At 34.2% G+C, this 23,757-nt stretch overlaps 2 protein-coding genes across 2 annotated transcripts; one reads left to right on the forward strand and one right to left on the reverse strand.

Annotated features, from left to right (window-relative positions):
- Window positions 1-831: 831 nt before the first annotated feature.
- On the reverse strand, window positions 832-7,433 carry LOC140954701 (uncharacterized). The gene is made up of 8 exons (XM_073405201.1): window positions 6,973-7,433; window positions 6,319-6,678; window positions 5,800-5,952; window positions 3,547-5,644; window positions 2,739-3,258; window positions 1,881-1,976; window positions 1,352-1,769; window positions 832-895 (listed from the first exon to the last, which is right to left on the reverse strand). Exons 1-8 carry the CDS (start codon window positions 7,431-7,433, stop codon window positions 832-834), a joined length of 4,170 nt encoding a protein of 1,389 aa, XP_073261302.1.
- Window positions 7,434-21,624: 14,191 nt separating this feature from the next.
- LOC118047233 (phenylacetaldehyde oxime monooxygenase CYP71AN24) lies at window positions 21,625-23,440 on the forward strand. Its single transcript, XM_035056470.2, has 2 exons — window positions 21,625-22,685; window positions 22,791-23,440. The coding sequence occupies exons 1-2, from the start codon at window positions 21,750-21,752 to the stop codon at window positions 23,400-23,402; spliced, it is 1,548 nt and encodes a 515-aa protein (XP_034912361.1). The 5' UTR covers window positions 21,625-21,749; the 3' UTR covers window positions 23,403-23,440.
- The last annotated feature ends 317 nt before the right edge of the window (window positions 23,441-23,757 follow it).

The raw sequence follows: 23,757 nt of genomic DNA on the forward strand, positions 1-23,757 counted from the left end.
ACAAGATCTCCTTCGTGGAATCCTCGTGGTCGAACCTCTTGTCATATGATTTAAGCCATCCTTCTTTGGTAGAGTTGATGATGATAGATTATGGCTATCCTCTTTTCACTGATCAGATTCAGCTGTTCATATCTAACTTTTGCCCATTCTACCTCTTCTAGCTTAGAGTCTAACAACACTCTCAATGATGGGATTTCCACTTCTAAAGGCATCACCGAATTTTGTATACCAACATGTACGGGGTGGCTCCTGTTGAGGTTCGAACTGCGGTGCGATATGCGTGAAGGGCAAATGGTAACATCTCATGCCAATCCTTATAGGTGACTACCATCTTCTAAATAATCTTTTTGGCATTCTTGTTAACAGCTTCTACCGCACCATTCATCTTTGGTCTATATGGCGAAGAATTGGAATGCTTGATTTTCCATTTAGTGCAGAGCTCTATAATCATCTTGTCATTGAAATTCTGGGCATTATCAATTATAATCTTTTTTGATGGACCATACCGACATATCAAATCTCTCTCAATAAATTTCTTCACCACTTTTTGCGTCACTTGAGCAAATGACCCGGCTTCTACCCATTTTGTGAAGTAGTCAATAGCCACGAGAATAAACCTATGACAATTGCTGGCTTTTGGGTTTACAGGTCCAATCACATCAATTCCCCACATTACGAAGGGCCATGGAGATGTCAAGTTAAACAGAGGAGTCGGAGGGGCATTGATTTTGTCACTGTATACTTGGCACTTATGACATTTTCGGACATAGTTGATGCAATCCTTCTCTAATGTCATCTAGAAGTAACCGACTCTTTGTATCTTCCTAGCCATCACATGTCCACTAGCATGGGTTGAGCAAATCCCTTCATGGACTTCCTGTAACGTGCTTTTTGCCTCGAATTCATCCAAACATCTCAACAAAGTCCCGTCAGATATTTTTTTATACAAAATCTCCCCATCAAGATAAAAATCCATTGCCAACCTCCTCAAGGTCTTCTTGTCGATTTTGGATGCCCCCATGGGATATGCCTGGTTTTGGATGAAATTCATGATATCATAGTACCAAGGGTTTCCATCCACTTCTTTTTCGACTGAGCAGCAATGAGTTGGGTTATTTTTGATATTGATGTGTACCGGCTGTACTTGTGCCCAAAGTCTATCTTGGCCATAGATGCTAGTGTGGCCAAAGCATCTGCAAACTGGTTTCCTTCCCTTCCCAGATGGGTGAACTCTATTTCCTCAAATTCTCTAGCCAGCTTAGACAGGTATTCTTGGTAAGGCCTTAACTTCTCTTCCTTGGTTTGCCATTCTCATTTTACTTGGAAAATGATCAGCATTGAGTCTCCATACACATCTATCTTTCTAATGTTCATCTCTAATGCAGCCTTTAAACCAAGAATGCAAGTTTTATACTCAGCCGTGTTGTTGGTGCACCCGAACTGCAGCTTAATGGAAACCAGATACTGCTTCTTATCAAGAGAGATTATCACTGCACCAGCTCCGTTACCACATACATTTATAGCACCATCAAAGTACATAACCCACCAATCTGATTTCTCTTCCTCGATTGCAAGCACATCTTCATCGGGAAAGTCAAAGTTTAACGACTCATAATCTTCCATAGCATGGTCAGCCAAGTGATCGGCAATAACACTCCCTTTCATGGCTTTTCTTGTCATATATACTATGTCATGCTCGACCAATAGAACTTGCCATCTTGCAATTCGGCTAGATAGATAGGGCTTTTCATAAATGTACCTCAACGGGTCTAATTTGGAAATTAACCATGTAGTGTGATACAACATATACTAACGTAATCTCTTTGTAGCCCATGTTAGTGCGCAACATAGCTTCTCAATCACAATATACCTAGACTCACATTCCGTGAACTTCTTGCTTAGGTAATAAATGGCCCTTTCCTTCCTTCCAGTTTCATCATGTTGCCCAAGCACACATCCCATTGCCATTTCGGTTACTGTTAGGTACAATATCAATGGCCTTTATGGTATAGGAGGAACAAACAGAGGTGGATTTAGCAAGTACTGCTTGATTTTCTCAAAAGCCTCATCACACTCTTCATTCCATATTCCAGGGTTCTTCTTCCTTAACAAACGAAAGATCGGGTCACAAGTTGTGGTTAATTGGGATATAAACCGAGCAATGTAATTCAACATTCTTAAGAAACCTCTCACCTCCTTCTTAGTCTTAGGGGGTGGCATAGATTGAATAGTCTTTACTTTTTCAGGATCCACTTATATCCCTTTGTCACTCACCACAAATCCTAACAACTTACCGGATTTCACCCCGAATGAACACTTTGCTAGGTTAAGCCTCAACTTATATTTCCTTAGCCTTTCAAATATTTTCTTCAATATTTGGACATGATTCTATCCCTCTTTAGATTTAGCAATCATGTCATCCACTTATACTTCAATCTCTTTGTGCATCATGTCGTGGAACAAAGTCACCATAGCCCTTTGGTAGGTGGCCCCAATATTCTTTAAACCAAATGGCATGACTTTGTAGCAAAAGGTTCCCCATGGTGTTACAAAGGTTGTCTTCTCCTTATCCTCTTGCGCCATTTTTATTTAATTATAGCTTGAAAACCCATCCATGAAGGAATATATGGAGCTGTGTGCTGTATTATCAACTAACATAACTATGTGTGGTAAAGGGAAATTATCTTTAGGGCTAGCCCGATTTAAGTCCCTGAAGTCCACACAAACTCTGATTTTACCTTCCTTTTTAGGTACCACCACTATGTTTGACACCCATTGTGGATACTTGACTACTTCCAAAAAACCAACGTTCCATTGTTTTTCAATTTCTGCCTTTACTTTGATTAAGATCTCTGGATGAGTTCTCCTTAACTTTTTCTTAATCGGCTTGCATCCTTCCACCAGCGGTATCCTATGTACTACAATGTCTGTATCCAAACCAGCCATATCCTCATAAGACCAGGCAAAGACATCTATGTAATCTCGGAGTAGTGCAATCAACTCTTCCTTCGCTCCAGGGGTGATCAAAGTCCCTATTTTCAGCTCTCGCTTGATTTCTTCATTGCCTACATTTATGGTTTCAAGTTCCTTTTTAGCGGGCCTCCAAGCTTGTTCGTGCTGTTCTATTAATTTTATGAATTCCCATATGTTTTTCTCCTCCCATTCCTCATCTTCTACAACTACTATGTATTCTTTAAAGTTTGGCCATTCATTCTCAATGTAAAGTGCAGGTATTGTTTGTGGATCCTCTTCAGGTTCCTGAAAGCGGAAAGTGATGGGTAAATACATAGTAAGATATCAAGATGAATTTTTAAAATGCATGATCTCATTAAAAGCAAAAGATTGGCTAAAAAACAAAATAAAATCCAATTGACATCTTGAGCCTCGATTGTCAATGAATAAAAACAAAAAACAAAAACAAAAAAAAGGCAAACAACATAGATAAAATTATAATCCAACAATCATTGTTGATTACATTTTAAAAACCAATGGAGCTTCTTGGGTCTCCCAATTCTGGAACTTCTCTCCTTCGGCTAGTTTTCGAACAAAAGTCTTGATGGTGACTTCTTCCAAAGTGTGGATGGTTAATTGTGGCAGCTCTTCATCCCTTCTTTCGGATTCAATTTTCTCAGCAAGGTCCTTGACTTGATCTTCCTTCAGAGTGTTTATGTTCATTAAAGAAAGCTTCTGAAGGAGGTTTCCATGTCCCTTATCAGGTTGCATCACATATGCGGCCTTTGGAAACGAAATCCTGATTGGAGGGATGGCTAAGCTTTCTTCTTCAGGCTTCCTTCCTTCAATTCTAGCCATTCTTTTCTCCCTTCTTGCACCAGCAGCTCGCTTGTAATCCTCCTTCTTGGGCTTATATCCAAGCCTAAACCTCTGTTCTGCAGCTTTCAATTTGATTATATCCATCCATTCAAGCCTTCTTTTCTCAATGTCATATGAGAAAGGAATCTCGTGTTTCAAAAAGCTTTTAGCGGCCATTTTGGTGGCCTTCGAGATTTCTGGCTTCCTCACCACATTGTTCTTGGGCACCCACTTAGTATTCACAACCTCAAATGCATGAAGGTTTCTATCCTTACAATCTTCAGCTTCAATGAATGGAACCGCCACATTTCTTACCATTGATATAGTCTCCTCAGCCTTAACAGTAACCAGGACACCATTGGCAATGTACTTCAAACATTGATGTAGCGAGGAGGTGACAGCTCCCGCGGAATGTATCCATGACCTTCCTAACAACATGTTATAGGAAGGGGGGATATCCATCACTTGAAGGGTTACTAGAAAGACTTGTGGACCCACAGCTAGTTTGACCTCAATTGTCCCTATCACTTGCCTTGGTGAGCCATCGTACGCTCTAGCCGTCATCACACTAGGTTGCATGTGTGAGGGATCTACCGGCATTTCATCCAGCATATGCCTTGGTAACACATTAAGGGCCGAACCGTTATCGATGAGAACCTTACCGATGAGACAATATTTGCATCGGACCGTGACATATAAGGGCTTGTTATGTCTAGTTCCTTTAGCGTCAAGTTCATCTTCCGTGAAATATAAGTAATTGGTAGTATGGATCCTCCCTACTAGATGCTCCATAGTCTTTTGTTCAATATCTTGGGGTACGTAGGCCTCATTCAGTACTTTTTGCAAAGCATTACGATGCGTCTCGGAGCTGAGTATTAATGACATGATGGAGATCTTGGCAGGGGTCTTCTTCAACTGATCCACTATACAGTACTCACTATGCTTTATCAATTTCAGGAACTCATTTGTTTCTTCCTCAGTCACAGGTTTATTCACCTCAAACTCTTTATCGAGGTCCAACACCTCCTTGCCTTTAGCCTTTCTTTGTTTCTCTAGTTCTTCAGGTGTGAAACAACGACCATTTCGAGTTAGCCCACTTATCTCAGTTCGGAACAGCGGCAAAGGAGTTTCAATATTCGAGGTATAACCATAATCTCCAGGCATCACTCCATAGTCTACTTTGTTTTCATATGAGGGCTTAGTTAATACCAATTTTGAGAGCCCATTAGCTGTTGATTGGACTCTACATTTCCCTTGATTCTCTATCATTTTGATCTCTTCATTATCTCTTGCAGCCTCAATCCTTAGCTCTCCTAAAGTCAGCATTCTCGCAACCTTTTGATGAAACTCAATGCATTCATCAATGTAATGCCTTTTCTTTTTATGGAATGGGCAAAAATCATTTTCCCTCACGTAATATTCTGATGGTTTCTCCAAATGTCCAGATTGTAGCAACATCTCATACAGGCTTGCCATGGTCACTTTTAACACCTTCTCTTTGCTACCAGCCTCCATAGTATTCACTCCACTACCACCTACAACATGTTTGGGTAAAGGGTTTGAATTCACATTAGGCGAATCTTCAAAAGTGACCCATCTGATTTTGATAAGCTGTGATACCCTCTTCTTAAAAGCTATGCAGTTTTCGATGCTATGACCTGTATTACCAGCATGGTATTCACAAGTCAACTCGGGGTTGTACCAGTTAGCGAAAGGTGGTTGCATAGGTGGTAGTGGTAGGGGAGTTATCCGTCCAATACTTAGCAATTTGGCATATGACTCTTTTAGGGTCATTGGCAAAGGTGGTAATTGTTCTTCTGGATGTCGGTCATCCCTCATTTGGTAAATGTTTTGGTTATTGGTCGGGAATTTTATTTGTTTTGGGATGGAGGGTTTGGAAAAGCTAATGCTAGTGATTTGGGAGGTAGGTGTTTGGTAGTTTTTGTAGTTTTTTTCTTTCCCTTGGTACCTGCCTTCTAAGTTATTCACCTCAATTTCCTTTTTCTTCCCAAAAAACCCTTTTTCTCTATAGGCTCTGCAATTCTCCCACTTTGAATTCCTTGCTCAATCCTTTCAGCAATTCGCACAGCATCATAGAAATGCTGGGCTGAGCTACCCATAAGGTGTTCGTAATATGGGGCCCTAAAAGTATTGGCAAACAATGTCACCATCTCCGTTTCTATTAGTGGAGGTTGTACATTGATAGCTTGGTCTCGCCACCTTTGAGCATAAGCCCTCACCAACTCTTAAGTTCCTTTCTCCATGGTAATCAAATTGGTCCTATCAGGAGCAATCTCAAGATTGAACTTGTATTGCTTTAAGAAAGCATCTGTCATGTCCGTCCATTTCCCTATCCTAGCATTGTCCAACCTCATATACTAGCTGAGGGCCGATCCTGTCAGGCTATCTTTGAAAAAGTAAATTAACAATTTATCATCGTGGATAACTTCTGCCATCTTGTTATAGTAGGAACGAAGATGGGTCTTTAGACATTCCATTCTGGTATACTTAACAAACTCCGACACTCTGAACTTATTTGGAATTACGATGTTAGGCACCAAACATACTTCAGCGGCCCTAATTGGATTAAATAAATCATTTCCTTCAACTGCCCTTAGCCTTTCTTCTAGTGCAGTCCACTTATCATACCCTTCATGATTAGAGAATTTGACGTCACGTGAATCCTCATTTGTTAAATCCATTGTAATAGGGATTTGGATAGGTCGAGTGGGATTAGGATGCTGCTTATTTGGTGTATTTGCCCCCACGTTTATAGGTGCGATAGGAATTTGAGCTGCTGCTGGTGCTTCATCAGGTTGAGTAGACGTTCTCTCTCTATCTCTGGCTCTTAACATTTGCTCTAACATACTGGTTAGATGTATGAGAAAAATGCATGATTGTGATAAAAATGCTTTGTTCATTGGGTATGGATGCAGCCTTCTTGTGAACGAATAATAGCCACCACATTATAAACATAGTTTCTCTTGTCACATTGCTTTGATAGGAGTTCTGCCTTTTGAGTTGTTTGCTTGAATCATATTCACCAAGAGACAGATTTTGCATAAGAAGATGGGTCAACGCCCTTTTCATTAATGCTTGATAAGTTTATTACATTTAGAAATAAAAAGAAATACAACATGTTAATCCCTTTCCTCCATAAACTCTTTAGCCAAAGGTAAGAAGGCAAAGTCGCGGTTCTCAATCTTCCCTAGAAAGGCATCGGTTTCAACTAGGCTTCGACGATAGCGAATGATGTCTCCTCCTACATTTCGCGCATTGATTCTAATAATTCGAGCATGTGCAACAGCTTCATCCTTTTGCTCATCTGTCTTGCTCATCTTTTCTATGAGCAACATATTGGTTTTGTTAAAAGCAGTGTTGTTGGTGTCAATTTGATCCTTGTGTTTTTCCATTGCTACTAGCTTCTCGTCTAAATACTTCACCTTTTCACGCTCTTTGTCAAGTTTTATCCTCATAACTTTTATCTCATTCTTCTTAACTGTTAACTCTGCTTCAACATCCTCGAAACCTCTCCTTTTACTTTCTTTTGCAATCCCCATCGAACAACTTTCTAACTCCATATATTTCTTGTTCAAATCTTCATACTTCCCAATCCTATCCATCAGTTCGAACTGCACTTGTGCAAATTTTTCTTGGTAATATTTTGCACTTCCTTGGCAATCGTTAAAGTTAATCTTCATTGCTTCAAGTTTAGAGCAACCTTGCATCCAATCCAAACTCATTCCAACTAGCTCCTTCTCACTTTCTTTCCTAGCAATCTTCTCCTCACCTAGCTTTAACTCAAGCTTTGTTATTTTTGCATCTCTAGACTATATTTGCTCATCTAGAAATGCTCTCCTTTTATCCTCTTTTAGCATCATTTCTTCCAGCATTGCCTTGTCTTTTCTGCTTTTGCTCAACTCTATTCGAAGTTTTTCCACTTGCCTTCTCAACTTATCTTCATTGTTAACCCTTTTTCTCTTAATAGGCTCTTCTACATCTTAAGAAGATTTGGCTCCTACACAAGGCATGGCTGAAGCAACTAAGTCTCTCCATTTTGCATATCCTTCGCTTGCACTTGGATCTTTTAAACCTTCTATCTCAACCAAAACCAGATGCTTCCAATCTTGTTTGATAATCTCCAAAACCTCTTCTGCAATGGGATCTTTGAACAAACCAAAGAATTGAACAATTCCCATAGTCCTCGGAACAAACTGCATGCCCCTAAGTTGCCTTAACATTAAGGCAGGGGCATAACTCACATAACCTGTAATCCCTACTAATGGTACCCAACGTCTTTGTCCACAACTTATTAGGACCTTCACTGTCGTTACCCATAGGGCTCTCCACTTAAAATCATTATTAGGCAAACCTTCTAATTTGTCAACCCAACCTTGGTTGTCTAGATCTCCCCATTCTTCTTCTTCTACTAACTTCAGGGGTCTTTGGGTGAACCACCAAAAATTATTGAAGACAGGCTTTTTTGTTTCGATATGGCTAACCATCCAAATATACAACAATTGCGTGCAACATCTCATTGCTCATTTTCCGATCCTCCTACAATGATTAAGTGTCAAAATCGTTTCATCTAAAATAGCAGCCACTGGATTGATTTGTGTATTCTCATACTCTATATAAGTAGCAGCGGCCTCCAAATTCACTACACTAGTCTGGCTTGGGAACAACACAAGGCCAAATATACCCAAAGCAATCAATCTCTCTTTTTCTAATCCTGACTTCTTTTCCAATTTAATTTCTAGCATCCTCCATTTCAAACCGGTACCATTCTTTTCCAAAAACTTTTCCAATTTGGAGATTCTGAGCAGTTTTGACAGTTCATGGATGATCTTGTCAGATCTCAAAGACAAATAAATCTGATACAGGTTGTTTGGAAACTCGGTCAACAATCCATATTCCTCAACCGTGGGACATAGGTCTATGCTTCCAAAAGAAAAACATCGGTATTCTGAATCCCAAAAATGAACTAAAGCTCGCACAGCTGGGCTTAAAAATTCTACCCTTGTAATTTCCACCAAACATCCGTATTTCCTAAAAAACGCATCTTTATCTACATTCTAAAAATGAGTCGTTAACTTGTTCACCTCATTCATAATGCAATTCAGGTTCTTGATTGGTGACATCTTCTTAGCATCACTTCTAAGGCAGTCTCCTTTAGTCAATTGTGATAGTTCAAAATTTTTCCCATACTCTATGATGGAAGATTTAGTGATGATGGCCATTTCGTTCACAAGTCCTGCAATTTAAAATGCATTGGGGTTAGACTTGTTTTGATGCAAAAGATATTATGAAGCATACACCTTAAGGATTTCATGTTTGAATTTCATGTTTTTTTGTGTGTGTAAAGGAGTCGTCACCTAGTATTTTGGTCACTAGGAACCCTAACTAGTCTTTCAGAGATTCTAAGGCAAGGGACTGGTTGTGTAAAGGGAAGGTATTAGCACCCCTAGTACGCCCTACCTAAGGTAAGCTGCTTGGTGTTTGGTTTGCTCTATAATTGCTATGGTGTTGGTGTTTTCTAATCCCATAAGTTTTTCTAGGTTTGATTCAAATAAAATTTATTAAGATAGAAATCCAAGGAGATTCCATGTGCTTCAAAAGCTCATTTTTCCCTTAATATTTTAAAAGTTTGTGACTCGTAAATCGCAAGGAGGAGGGACGAAAAAAATTTTTAGAAATCTAGGGCACTAAAAAAACCTATTTTTTTTTAGTATTTTATACTTTCACGGCTCGTAAACCGTGGAGTAAAAAAAACATTTTAAAATGTCCTTGATTATAATCAAGGTTTCTTTCAAGAATGTGTGCGGATTTATTACTCCCAATAATATTTTGGATATTCGTCCTTTAACGATTTCTTTATCCAAACATTAGCGGTGAATAATAGATGAATTCCCCCTACCCAAAATAAGATTTTTATATTTTTTTGAATATTGACCAATACCCTTTGGAGTTTCACAAACATGTTGTAAAATCCAAAAATGCAAGGAAAAAAAAAACAATTTTTGTTGTGTTTAAGAAATCCATGCGAAAACACATTTTTCAAAAAAACTTCCAATATTTTTTGTATATATAAAAAAAGACACTTGAAACATACGGTATTGGCCGTATGCAACACGCAAGAAAACTTTTTAAAATTTGTTTTATCGAAAACATAAGCAACGCAATTAAACACAAAAGAAAAATCGCAATAAAAAGCTGAAAGCCGTCATATATATTCTAAGATTTATAATAAGCTTAAAGTAAAAAAAAAAAAAATCAAAGCCAAATCAATGCGCAAACAGCAAGAACAAAATAAAGTTGGGAGCAATCATTAAAAGCAAACTAAAGCCGGCTGATTTCTTCTCTAGCGGGTGTAAGGAAAACAAAAGGAAAGTCCCTAAATGTAAAAGTTCCTAAACATGAAAGACAAACCCTTTTTACATGGACAATAGTTGAACTACCATGAAAGAAATAATAGGCCAGTGTTGGTTTTTCTAAAACAGAAACCAATTATTCAGAGGGAAGAAACAGCTTTACAATCGAATGCCTACTATAAAAATAAAAAAGGAGGAGAGATTGAGGCTTATACCTGCAGCTCCTGTTTGCAGAAAATAAAAAATCCAAAGACCGAAAGACAGCTCGCATATTCCTCCTTAGTTACTGGAAAATGACAGACAAAAATAGAGATGTTGAAACGGACAAAATATTTCATCTATGTGTTGGTAAATAACTGGTTTCCCCGTTGCCTGCCTCTCTTACGTTTTCCTTCAAAAAAAACTGCAGCTCCTGTTTGCAGAAAATAGAAACCAAGGCCGAAAGACATAGCTCATGCGTGCCTCCTTAGATGCTGGTAAATGATGGACGAAAATAAAGATGCTGAAGCGGACGAAATATTTCATCTGTGTGTTGGTAAAAGACTGGTTTCCCCGTCACCTGCCTCTCTTGTGTTTTCCTTCTCTCTCTTTTGCTATGTTTTTTTTTTCTTTTTTCTCTATGTTTTTCTCTTATTTTTCTGCTCTCTTTTTGCTACCCCCGTTAGGTCATTAGAGGGGCTTATATATAGTCTAAATATGTCTCCATTTAGGAAGGATTCAATGCATTAATCCTAGGACTTAAATCCCTACTGATTTGTAGTAAAAAAACACAAAAGGAAGTTGCAATATTTTGATTTTATGGTGGTGTTTTACGTCTGATTTCTTTCCAGTTTTAGAGGAGGGTGTGGCTATTTTCTTTTCTTCCATAGGGCCAGCTGCTTCCTTTGAAATGAGGCAAGAAAAAACATGGTTGCAGCTCCAAAATTAAGGCATGATGATAAAGGAAAAACAACAGGAATTTGCAGCGAAAAAAAGGAAAGAAATCAGATGGAGGGTGCAGCTACAAAGTCTCATTTTCCTTATTCGGTGTGGAAAAAATCCTGTCATTTATGATGATCCAGCCCTCTCTCCAACTTTCAATATCCTTCTTTAATTCAATCCTTTATTTTAACAATTTTTGATTCAGTCTTTGGTAAAAAAAAATATCCTTCGAATCAGCCCCGTGAACTTGGGCTATATCCTTCCCGCGGCAGAATTTTCTGCCTTCACGTTAGATATTCAAATGGGAATATCTTGAGGTTCTGATATCGGAATCAAGTGATTCAAAAGCCAAAATTATTCTACGTGTCTAGGACTACAACTTTGATGAAGGAGTCGAAGTCAGATAAAATCTTTTTACATAACAGAATCTAGCAGTAATTTGGTTGGTCAAAAGGGATCTCCAGGTCTAAACTCAAAAATTGACGAATACCGAGAATTCTGATATGACTGAGAGTATGAACTAAGAACAAAAATCACAAAAACTAGGCCAAAAATAGAGTTTTTTTAGTGCAGACTCGGGTCAATATCCTTCTCGCGGCAGAATTCTCTGTCTTCATGTTAGATATTCAAACAGGAACATCTTGAGCCTCTGATATCGGAATCAAGTGATTCAAAAGCTCAAATTCATCTACGCATCTAGGACTATAACTTTGATGAAGGAGTCGAAGTGAGATAAAATCTTTTTACTAAACAACAACTGGCAGTAATCTAGTTGGTCAAAAAGTTTCTTAATCTGACAATGCTGAGCATCTAAATCTGACTGAGAATCTGCCCTAAGAACAATTATCCCTAGGACCTAATAAAGGTGTACGTTAATTTTTCAACATGTCATGAGTGACAAAATATACCTAGGATGGTCAGATATCGTACGAAACCGAGTCAGAATCAGAGCTTAAGTTGGAACAAAAAATTACCACAGCAGCAGAACCATTTTTTTAGTGCAAATTCTGAGGGATTTATTCAACCTTAAAGACCAGATAAAAAAGGAACGAATTTAGCATTATGAAGACTTATGATCAACCTAAGAAAACCTGATGATTTTGGTAGCAAAGGGGAAGGATAAAAACAAAAACAGAAAACAGCTCAAACAAAGCTTTCGAAAAAAAAATATTTATTTTTTATGCTTTTGTAAATTTTCTGGCGAACATGAGCTAAACTCCTATACTATATTCAAAAGAGGTATACACCATCTCCAGCACGTGGGGGTCCGAAATTGAGTAACAACAGGCCGGGTGACTTTCTCTCCCTTCTAACGCTGGCGCTGCACTGGGGGATGAGGATGACGGTGATGGAGGGCTGACCGGGCAACGTTCTCTCCCTTCTTTCTCTTTATCTCTTGCCTTCTTCTGCTCTCAGAATTCTCTCCCTCTCTCTCCATGTATCTGTTTTTTCTTTCTCTGTCTAGTCTCCTTCCCCTGGTTTTTCTTCAGGTTCTCTCTGCTCTTGGTTATGTCCTCCCTCTTTTGTGGCCTTCTCTGGCTTTTATAAAGCCGGAGGACGGCCTCTGTTTCTTTGAGCAGAAACAGGGGAACCGAAGTTTGCCCTTTTTATCTCTTCACTAATCCCCTCGGTTTTTGCCCCTACTCAGGACAAAGGAGATGGTAATAAAAGCATGATGTTCTGCCGAATGAACGTGAGCTCCCTTTGGTTTCTCTCTGTTTTTTTTTTTTTAGTTTCTTCTTCCTATCCTCGGTTCTGCCCCAGTTTTTTCCCTTTTTTCTCCCGTTCATCGCTTTTCCCTCCCCCCGCGTTCTTTGTTTTCTCCGGCTTTATAGCCACAGAATTCCACCATTACCAAGTAATCAATTGACTGTTATTGCAGGAGTAATGGTGGCGGCGGGCAGCTGAAGCGTTGAATAAGATGAACAGTGCTGAGAAACGGCACTGTTTTTGATGTTTTGTGTTTTGATCCTTGACGTTTTGCATTTTTGCAGTCTAGTCTTTGGGTAAATTGTAATTGAACCCCTGCATCTCAATGCCATTTACAAATTAGTCCTTGGGTTTTAATTTCTTTCAAATTTGACAAGAATTAGTCCTATACTTTGATAATTTTTCAATTAAGTCCCTGATTTTATTAATTTAATTAAATCCAAGTCCAATTAAGTCTCAAAACTTATCAATTCTCCAATTAAACCCTTAATTGGATTAATTAAATTAATTCCAAGCTTAATTAGATTAATTCCAAAGTTTAATTAGACTCCAAAACTTCCAATCATATTGCCTTTAACCTAAATTTTAATTCATTCTTCATTTATTTCATTTTACTTGTTTTTTTCATCATCATTATTTTTTTCATTATTTTTTTATCCTTTTCAGTAAATAAAATAATAATAATTATTAAAATAAAATGATCAAAAATTGGATTATGACAACAACCTTGAGCTCTTCGTTGTCAGTATTTTATATTAATATTAAATTCTTATTCTTTTAATTTTTAATATTTTTATAATGTAAAAAATTATTTATTTTTAATTTCATCGTCTTATTTGATTTTATAAAATGCTTCTTCACTTTTTTTTTGTTTTTCCAGTTTTAACCCTTTCCTTTTTAAAGTCGGTCGGTCCCATTAATAAATAGATAATGTTTTTTTTTTAAAAAAAATAAAAAGAAAAAGAAAAAGGCGACGATCCCAGTTCCCTGATGCTAACATGTTCTTGATCTGTATTTCTCAATTTTCTTATATATATATATATATATATCATCTAGCATTAAAAAGAGGTAAAATATCTTGAGAAATGATTGGAGCTCTACACTAAAAAACAATGTTTGCTGGGAAAATATAATGATATTCTTGCTTCTCTTTTAAAAAAAATTAACACCGAGAGTATTTAAGTTTTTCTATAAAGATCATTTATTATTTTCAAATAAAATGGGTATAAATAAATATTTTTTATTTTAAACAGTAAAATGTCCAGAATATTATTAGAAGCAAATAATTTAAACATTGTATTAAGGAGTGTTTTTATTTTTTTTATATTTGATCAAATATTAAAATTAATAAATAATTAAAATGCATAGTATAACAACAAAAATATCCTTAAAACCAAATTGTTTAAGCCTAAGATCAAGGGACGTTTTTGTTTTTTTCATAATAGGTTTTTTGTAATTATAAAATAAGCCCGAGAACAATTTCTTACATGGCTAAATAAGAAAAAGATGGACACGTATCTACATCACCCGAAGGGAAGGCAGAGGTGCCTCCCAGCATCCATAAATACCCTTCTGGAAACGTTGTTGTGTCGTATTTTTATTGGTGTGAAGTATATTGATATTGTGATTTGATATATTTTTATTAGTGTTGCTTTTATTTATTTTTCTTTATCTCTTCTCTCCTAACAATTACAACCTTGAGCTATTTGTTGTGAGTATTTTATATTAATATTAAATCCTTATTTTTAATATTTTTATAATATAAAAATTTATTTATTTTTAATTTCATCATTTATATGATTTTATCAAATGCTTGATAATCTTTTTTTTTTTTTTTTTCAGTTTTAACCCTTTCCTCTTGAAAGTCGGTCGGTCCCATTAATAAATAGATAATGTTTTTTTTTTAAATAAAAAAACAAAAAACAAAAAGGTGACGGTCCCAGTTCCCTGATGCTAACATGTTCTTGATCAGTGTTTCTCAATTTTCTTTTATATATATATATATAGTTTGGCCCGCCGTGAATCACAAATACCAAGACTAGGCAATATACAATGAAAAATTAAATAAAGAATATATTTATTAATTTTAATTAAATAAAATAAAGTATTCTCCACGTAGAGGGACATAGGCTAGGCAATATACAATAAAATAAGTCACAACACAACGCATTCAAAGAAAATCCATACAGAAAATATATGAGAATCAATTGATATTAAAATCACGTCACTCGATAATTGAATATGAAAATATAAGAAAATAGGATATATTGTAAAGACATTTTTTTTTTTTTGCATTAACGAGATATAATTTTAAAGGTATAGTATTGCATAAAACTTTGTAATTTTAGAGAAATTTAGCACAGAGTGAGCGCTAAAGTGTTAAGGCAAGAGAGAAAAAAAATAAAAGATTTCATGATCTTTATAAACTTATTAGCCAAAGATTTTTTTAGGTGGTTATATGTATGCCTGGATCGTTACATGTCAACTGAAATGTTATGCATTATTTATATAAAATTATTATTTTTTATAAAATTAATAGGGAAAATAAACTTTTATTTTTGCCAATAAGATTATCTCTTGGAATTCGAGGTTTATTAAAACAAGAAATAATTGATTTTGGCTATTACGGCATCATTAATGTAAATATCAATTATAAGAGTAATTAAAATAATAAATACTAATCATCTAATAGGTGGTTTAATGATAAGAGTTTGGGATTAAAGGGTTTGCTTTATACGTGGTTTCAAATTTGAGGCATGTTGTTACTAATATGATAATCACTAGAGACTTATATAGTCAATAATTTAGGACCATTAAAATTAGTCAAGATACGCGTAAACTAACTTAAACATCTATGTTAATAATAATAATAAAAAAATGATAAACACCCATTATACAATACTTTTAGGCTCCGTTTGTTTGCTGGAAAGTAGTTTCTTTTTGGAAAGTGAATTCCGGGGAAAGTAAATTCCAGGAAAGTGAATTCCGAAAAAAGTATTTTCCGATGTTTGGTAGTGTAATGGAAAATGAGTTGGAAAACACTTTCCAGTGTTTGGTTATGTCATGGAAAATAAGCTGGAAAATGACTTATTAATATTTTATTTTTCTTAAGTTTATTAAAATAATGACGAACAAATCTTACAAATTAAAAAGTTGAATGAGAATGAAATTGAAAAAAACAATTTCATAAATTATCTCAAATAAAATAAATAATAATCAAAATAATAGAGATCAAATCTAAAAAATTAAAAAAAATAAAAGATGAAGAAATTAAAATAATAATAATCAACATTTCATAAATTATTTCAAATAAAATAAGTAACAATCAAAAGAATGAGGACCAAATTTGATAGATAAAAAATTTCAATAAAAGTATGATAAGGAAAAAGCAAATAGCAATTATAAAAAATAAGGACCAAAGTTAATATAAAAATAAAATTTTAAGAGATGAAATTGAAAAATAAATATTCAAAACAAAATATATATAGCAATAAAAAATTTGAGGATTAAATTTGATATAATCAGAAAATAATGACATTTCTAAATTTTTCACAACTTTCAGAAAGTGTTTTCCCCTCAAATTTTTCAGGAAAGTGTCAAATTTTCCTTTTACTGGAAAGTGTTTTCCATTGACTAACTTTTCTATTGGCAAACAAACACAAGAAAGTTTGGAAAGTGATTTTCCGGAAACCATTTTCCAGAAAACAAACACAGCTAAAGAGAAAACACTTTTCTGAAAATCAAGTCAAATTTTTTTTTACTGAAATTGACCGGAAAATATTTTCCGTTGACCGGAAAATGTTTTCCGTTGACCAACTTTTCTAATGACAAACACAGGAAAGTTTGGAAAATAGTTTCCCAAAAACTACTTTCCGGGAAACAAACATGACCTAAATGGTGCGAGTGATTCCCCCACACATAAAGCACTGTGTATTACAAAAGTAATCCACAGTGCTTTCCTCCTCTTTTTTTTTTTTTTTTTTTTTTTCTAACTTGTCCTTTTTTTTTCGTTTCTTTTTCTTCTTTTTTTTTTCAAATTTACTTTTTTTTTTTCAACTTTCCTATTTTTTTTTTTTTTCTTTTTTATTAATTTTTTCCCAAAATTATTTTTGTTGATTTTACTTTTTAAATATTGACTTGGTTAAAATTTTCGCTTTCTAATTTTTTTTCTTTAAAATACTGTGGAGTGATGCGATGTTTTTCCACATATTTTTTCTATTTTATTTCTTTATTTTTCTAAATTATATTTGTCATTTTTTTTTTAATATTGAGCTGATTGAGAGTTTAGTTTTGTAATTTTTTTCTTTAAAAAATTGTTGATTTCTACAATGTTTATCCGCATGGTTTTTTTTTCTCTCCGAAATTATCTTTTTTTATTTTATTTTTTAATATGGAGCTGGTTAAAAATTACAGTTATAATATGTGAGGAAATCACTGTAAATTTCCTTGAAAATTACTGTTGATTGCTACAATTTTTTTTCTCACATGGTTTTTTTTTTTCTGTTTTTGTTATGTTTTTCCCTAAAATTATCTTTGTCAATTTTATTTTTTAAATATTTAGCTGGTTAAGAATTTTAATTACAAGTTTTTCCTCACAAAACACTATGGATTAATACAATTTTTTCTCATATGGTTTTTTTTCCAGTTTCTTTTGTGTTTTCTTTTTTTGTAATATTTTTTTTCCAAAATTATCTTCGTCCATTTTTTTTTTTAATATTGAGTTGGTTAGAATTTAACTTTGTAATAAAGCTTAATCATGTGGGGAAAGCATTGTAGCTTTGCTTATAAAACATTGTGGATTGCTACAGTGTCTCTCCACATGGTTTTTTTTTGTTATAATTTTTTTCAAATTATCTTTTTTAATTTTTTTTAATATTGAGTTGTTTGTGAATTACAATTATAAGTCATTACAAATAAGGCTAAATCATGTAGGGAAGTACTGTAGCTTTCATCACAAAACACTGTGAATTACTACAGTGTTTCCAACATTATATCTTCCCCTTTTTTTGGTCTTTGTTTTGTTTTGTTTTTTTTTTTTCTAAAATTGTCTCTGTCGATTTTTTTTTTTAATATTGAGCTGATTAAGAATTTAGCTTTATATTTTTTTTTCTTTAAAACACTATGAATTGTTGCAGTGTTTTCCCATGTGATTTTTTTTTTATTTTTTCAAAATTATCTTTGTCGATTTTTTTTTTAATATTGAGTTGGTTAAAAATTATAATTACAATAAAGCTAAATCATACGAGGAAAACATTATAATTTTTCTTACAAAACACTGTGGATTGCTACAATATTTCTCTAAATGGTTTTTTATTTTATTTTATTAGGAAAAGCGCTATAGTTTTCCTTACAGAACATTGTGAATTGCTACAATGTTTTTTGTCATGGGTTTTTTTTCCTTCCAAAATTATCTTTATTGTTTTTTTTAATATTAAGTTGGTAGAAAATTTAGATTTGTAATTTTTTTTTTATTAACTATAAAGCTAAATCATGTAGCGAAAGTAGTGTATTTTTCTTCACAAAACACTATAGATATCTACAAATCATTTTGTTTAGTCTCTGAGTTTTTGATCACCAACATAACTTTTTTTCCCGTCATGAAATATTTGCTCTATCATACCTTTAATTTCTATTACTTATCTAGCATTGATTCACAATTATAACATTATCAAGTATATTTATTTTATAAACCCATGACAGCGCGCGGAGATATATCTCGTTTGTATTCATAATAATTCAACATTATCCTAGAATTGATTTTGAGTTTTTTTTTTTTGCTTGATAATAAGAAAATAATATACCATGATATTCCCAAGAAAGTTTAAATCACGTGGATGCCTGCCCATTCATTATGGTTGATGGGAAGGAAAACGACGCGTTGGAAGAAATTAAAAAGAAAAAAGAAAAAAATCATCGGTTTGTGCGGCAAGGGATAAGGACCATAAGGTAGCAAACTTTGTTTTTAAAAAAGATAAAGTAGTCATTTTCATTCTGAAACCGACAGGTGATTTTTCTATATATATATATATATATATATATTAATTATAGTAAAACTTAACTAGTCAAATTTTAATTTATATAATCATTACTTTTAAAATTCATAAAATTAATTAAAATACACATAAGCTAATACATATATATACACCACAACTAATTTTTTGAGAACCCACTACATATCTTTTGTGATTTTACAACTAATAATGGTATACCGTAGCATCGTGTCTATAATAATAAATAATAATAAATGATGAGACCTCTTTTCATGCTGTTTCTTTCTTCTTCTTTCTTTATTTATTTTATTTTATTTTCCTGACAGTTCTTCCGCTTCACGTGAATAATGGGGTCGTAAAATAGCCAAAAAAAAACAACGGTATGCCCTACTAACCTGTCAGCTATCATAAGAGTCCTCTTCTCATTGAATCAGATGCCTCCAGAAAGCAAACAATCAATACAAATTCCAATAATAGAAACTGTATGGCTCTTGTTCATCCTCTCACAGATAATGGACTGTAATACTTTTTTTTAATAAAATTTTATTTTAATTTTCAAACTTTTTCTATGTATAATTGAGTCTTTTTAAACATCTAATTAAGACCATAATTGTTTCTGGAAAATAATTTCTAGAAAAATATTTTCCAAATTTTCCTATATTTATTTGTTATTAGGAAAGTTAGTTAACAAAAAACACTTTTTAGTCAACAGAAAACACTTTCTAGTCAACGAAAAATATTTTTCAGTCAATTTTAGTCAAAGAAAAATTTGACTTGGTTTTCAAGAAAATATTTTCTTTTTAGCTGTGTTTGTTTTCTGGAAAGTGGTTTCTGGAAAATCACTTTCCAAACTTTCTTGTGTTTGTTTGTCAGTAGGAAAGTTGGTTAATGGAAAACACTTTCCAATAAAAGAAAAATTTGGCTTGTTTTTCAAGAAAGTGTTTTCCTGAAAAATTTAGGGGGAAAACACTTTTCCGGAAGTTGTGAAAAATTTAGAAATGTCATTATTTGCTGATTATATCAAATTTGATCCTCAAACTTTTGATTGCTATATATATTTTGTTTTGAATATTTCTTTTTTAATTTCATCTTTTAAAATTTTATTTTTATATTAACTTTGGTTCTTATTTTTATAATTGCTATTTGCTTTTTTCTTATTATATTTTTATTAAAATTTTTTATCTATCAAATTTGGTCCTCATTCTTTTGATTGTTACTTATTTTATTTGAAATAATTTATGAAATGTTGATTATTATTATTTTAATTTCTTCATCTTTCATTTTTTTTTTAAATTTTTAGATTTGATCTCTATTATTTTGATTATTATTTATTTTATTTGAGATAATTTATAAAATTATATATATATATATTTTAATTTCATTCTCATTCAACCTTTTAATTTGTAAGATTTGTTCATCATTATTTTAATAAACTTGAGAAAAATAAAATATTAATAAGTTATTTTCCAGCTCATTTTTCATGACATAACCAAATAATAGAAAGTGGTTTCCAACTCATTTTCCATTACACTACCAAACATCGGAAAATACTTTCTCGAAATTCACTTTCCCCAGAATTCACTTTCCAAAAGGAAACTACTTTCCAGCAAATAAACGGAGCCTAAGTGTTTTTCTTGAAAGAAAGATTGAATAGAAACAAAGAGGACTAAAATAAAAAATTCAAGTAACATAAATGGTTCTTTAGAATTTATTTGAAAAGTACATTGTAACATCTCATCTTTTTAATCTATTAGTTGACATGTCCTTTTAATTTTTAAAAAATTAATTTTGATATCAAACTTTATTTTCATCATTTTTAGTTTTTTTTTGGTGTGAGGAGAGAGAGAGGCTCATTGAATTCTAGTCTAGAAAAAAAAACTTTTTGCGGTGATTTTAGCCATCAAAATAATTGATTTTTATACTAAGTGATTTCATATGATGAGGGGAATTAAATTAGGTGTTTTTGAACCTTGAAAGTGCATGAGAAAAGAGATATGAGCTTGAGAAGATTTCTTCTTTTTCTTGTTGATTTTGAGTTTTGACGCCATTTCTTTTGTTTTTGAATCTTGAAAGTGCACAATAAAAGAGACCTAAACTTGAGAAGATTTCTTCTCTTTTTTTTGTGTTGATTTTGGATTTTGACGCGGTTTGTTTTGTTTTTGAAGGATATGGATTTATTTAACAACGTTTTTAAGATATTGTCTAGGTGTTTTGAATGAAAAATATGTTGAAAATAGATTTTTAAAAGAAAAAAACAAGCAACCCTATTTTTCCAGTTTTTGTTGTTGTTACTATTAACAACTTTTATTTATTTATATAAATAATTATTGATTTATTTAATTAAATATTTGCATGAAAATTTTTTATTTATACTTTGAATTTTTTTTTAGAAAATAGCATGCAAAGCCATGGTTTTTTTAAATGCCAGTAATGTAATAAAGAAGAACGCACCACAAGACCAGGCCCCACAAACATGCAAATTTCAAACATGTTTATTGTGAGTGATACAACTATTGATATTGTAGGGGATACAATTATTGATATTAATAATGGTATTACTGTGAAAATATAATATTTTTAAATTACCAACATTTCATTAAATAATACAACAAAAAATAAATTTAATTTTTTAATATTTTAGGATTAATCAAAGTATATAATTTACAAAGAAAATCATAATAGTAACATAATCAACTAAAATTAAAATTTATTAAATTAATCAGTGAATACATATATTAATTAAATTTCATTACCATAATTAATGAACGAAACAGGAACTCTGCATTTTTATATTCTTAACAATTCCGTCAAGTTGAATGGTGATTGTTTGGTAATTTTGATTGTTTACATGTTTTCCGTGCTTTTAAATATGGAATTGTTGGCAAGTAGATGAGCCAGAGCTTCCAAGAAAGTTGCTGGGCATTCTAGTTCCTGTGTAGAGGCAGAGATGACTAAGTTGCTACATTTCCAGCAAACATGGCAAGAAATCCGTCCAAAAATAGGGTTAAACTACTTTATTTTCTTTCTTATTTCTCTGTCCTTCATTCTCTTCTTGTTTAAGCTCACTAGAAGTTGCAAACTCAATTTACCTCCATCCCCCCCAAAGCTGCCTGTCATCGGCAACATTCACCATGTGGGCACACTGCCACACCGTTCTTTACAAGCTCTCTCGAAAAAATATGGCCCTTTAATGCTTTTGCACATGGGGCATGTTCCGACTCTCATCGTTTCATCTGCCGAGGCGGCTGGTGAGATGATGAAGACCCATGATATTGTTTTCGCAAACCGACCCCAAACCACAGCTGCAAGCATCTTTTTTCATGGTTGTGTAGATGTTGGTTTTGCTCCTTTTGGTGATTACTGGAGAAAAGTTAGGAAGATCTGTGTTCAAGAACTTTTGGGCCCGAAAATGGTGCAATCATTTCACCACGTACGAGAAGAAGAAGCTGCAGGCTTGATTGATAAAATTCGTTTTGCTTGTCATAGTGGGACTTCTGTTAATCTAAGTGAGATGCTGATCTCTGTCTCAAGCAATGTCGTTTCCAGATGTGTTGTTGGTCGGAAGGCTGAGAAGGAAGGCGGCAACAGCAAGTTTGGAGAGTTGACGAGGACAGTTATGGTTCAAATGACAGCTTTTAGTTTTGGGGATTTATTCCCTTACTTGGGATGGATGGACACTCTCACAGGCTTGATTCCACGGTTGAAAGCAACTTCGAGTGCATTAGATTCCTTTATTGATCAGGTGATTGAAGAGCATAGGAGTTTGGAAAGTGATGGCGACAGCTGTGCTCAGACTGATTTTCTGCAAGCTCTCCTCCAACTTCAGAAGAACGGCAAGCTTGACGTGCAGCTCACACGAGACAATATCATAGCAGTAGTTTTGGTATCTCTCACTACCTCTCATAGCAAAATTAAGATTTCATGTCTTTGTTGTTTTCGTTTTCTAAATTTCCCTGAGCAGCAACCTTTTCATTTTGAAAAATCTCAGGACATGTTTGTGGGAGGGACTGATACAAGCTCAACAATGATGGAATGGGCGATGGCAGAGCTTGCAAGGAATCGAACTATAATGAGGAAAGCCCAAGAAGAGGTCAGGAGAATAGTAGGGAAGAAATCGAAGGTAGAAGCAAGTGATATAGAAGAGATGGCATATTTGAGATGCATCCTCAAAGAGACCCTCAGGCTTCATCCCTCTGCCCCTCTGCTGGTTCCTAGAGAAACATCAGCAAGTGTTGAGTTGGGAGGCTACTACATTCCTCCCAAGACAAGAGTTCTTGTGAACGCATTTGCCATTCAAAGGGACCCTAGCTTCTGGGACAGACCTGACGAGTTTCTCCCAGAAAGGTTTGAAAACAACCCAGTTGATTTCAAAAGCCAGGACTTTCACTTCATCCCATTTGGTAGCGGGAGAAAGAGTTGCCCTGGGGCCCTATTTGGAGTCACTGCAGTTGAATCTGTGATAGCCAATCTCCTATATTGGTTCGACTGGAGGTTGCCTGATGGCGCATCTGAAGAGGAATTGGACATGAGTGAGATCTGTGGAATGACTGCTTACAAGAAGATCCCTCTTCTTCTTGTACCTTCATTGTACTCGCCCTGAGCAATCCAGAGATCATGCTTTTCCTGTCATGGCTTAAAGAAGCTCTGGTTCTCATCTTCCTGAATTAGAAATAAAAAGATGAGAAAAGAACCCCTTATGTAACTCGAAAGTTAAAACAATGAATAAGTAAACCTCTCCTTGGTTTCTTGCTATTGCTGGCCGTGTGAAAAAGTTACCAAACTAGTTGCAGCAATGGCTATGCTGCCAGATTTGCAACAAAACACGGCAACATTTACACAAAGCAAAGCGCTCCCATTCTTTTCTTTTCCTTTTTCTTCCCCTGTGCTTTCTACTTCTCATGTACACGATTTTTAAAATTCAAAAGCTCAAACTTACCTCCCTCCCTATAGAAGCT

The sequence above is a fragment of the Populus alba genome, chromosome 16, assembly GCF_005239225.2.
Source record: "Populus alba chromosome 16, ASM523922v2, whole genome shotgun sequence".
Taxonomy (NCBI): domain Eukaryota; kingdom Viridiplantae; phylum Streptophyta; class Magnoliopsida; order Malpighiales; family Salicaceae; genus Populus; species Populus alba.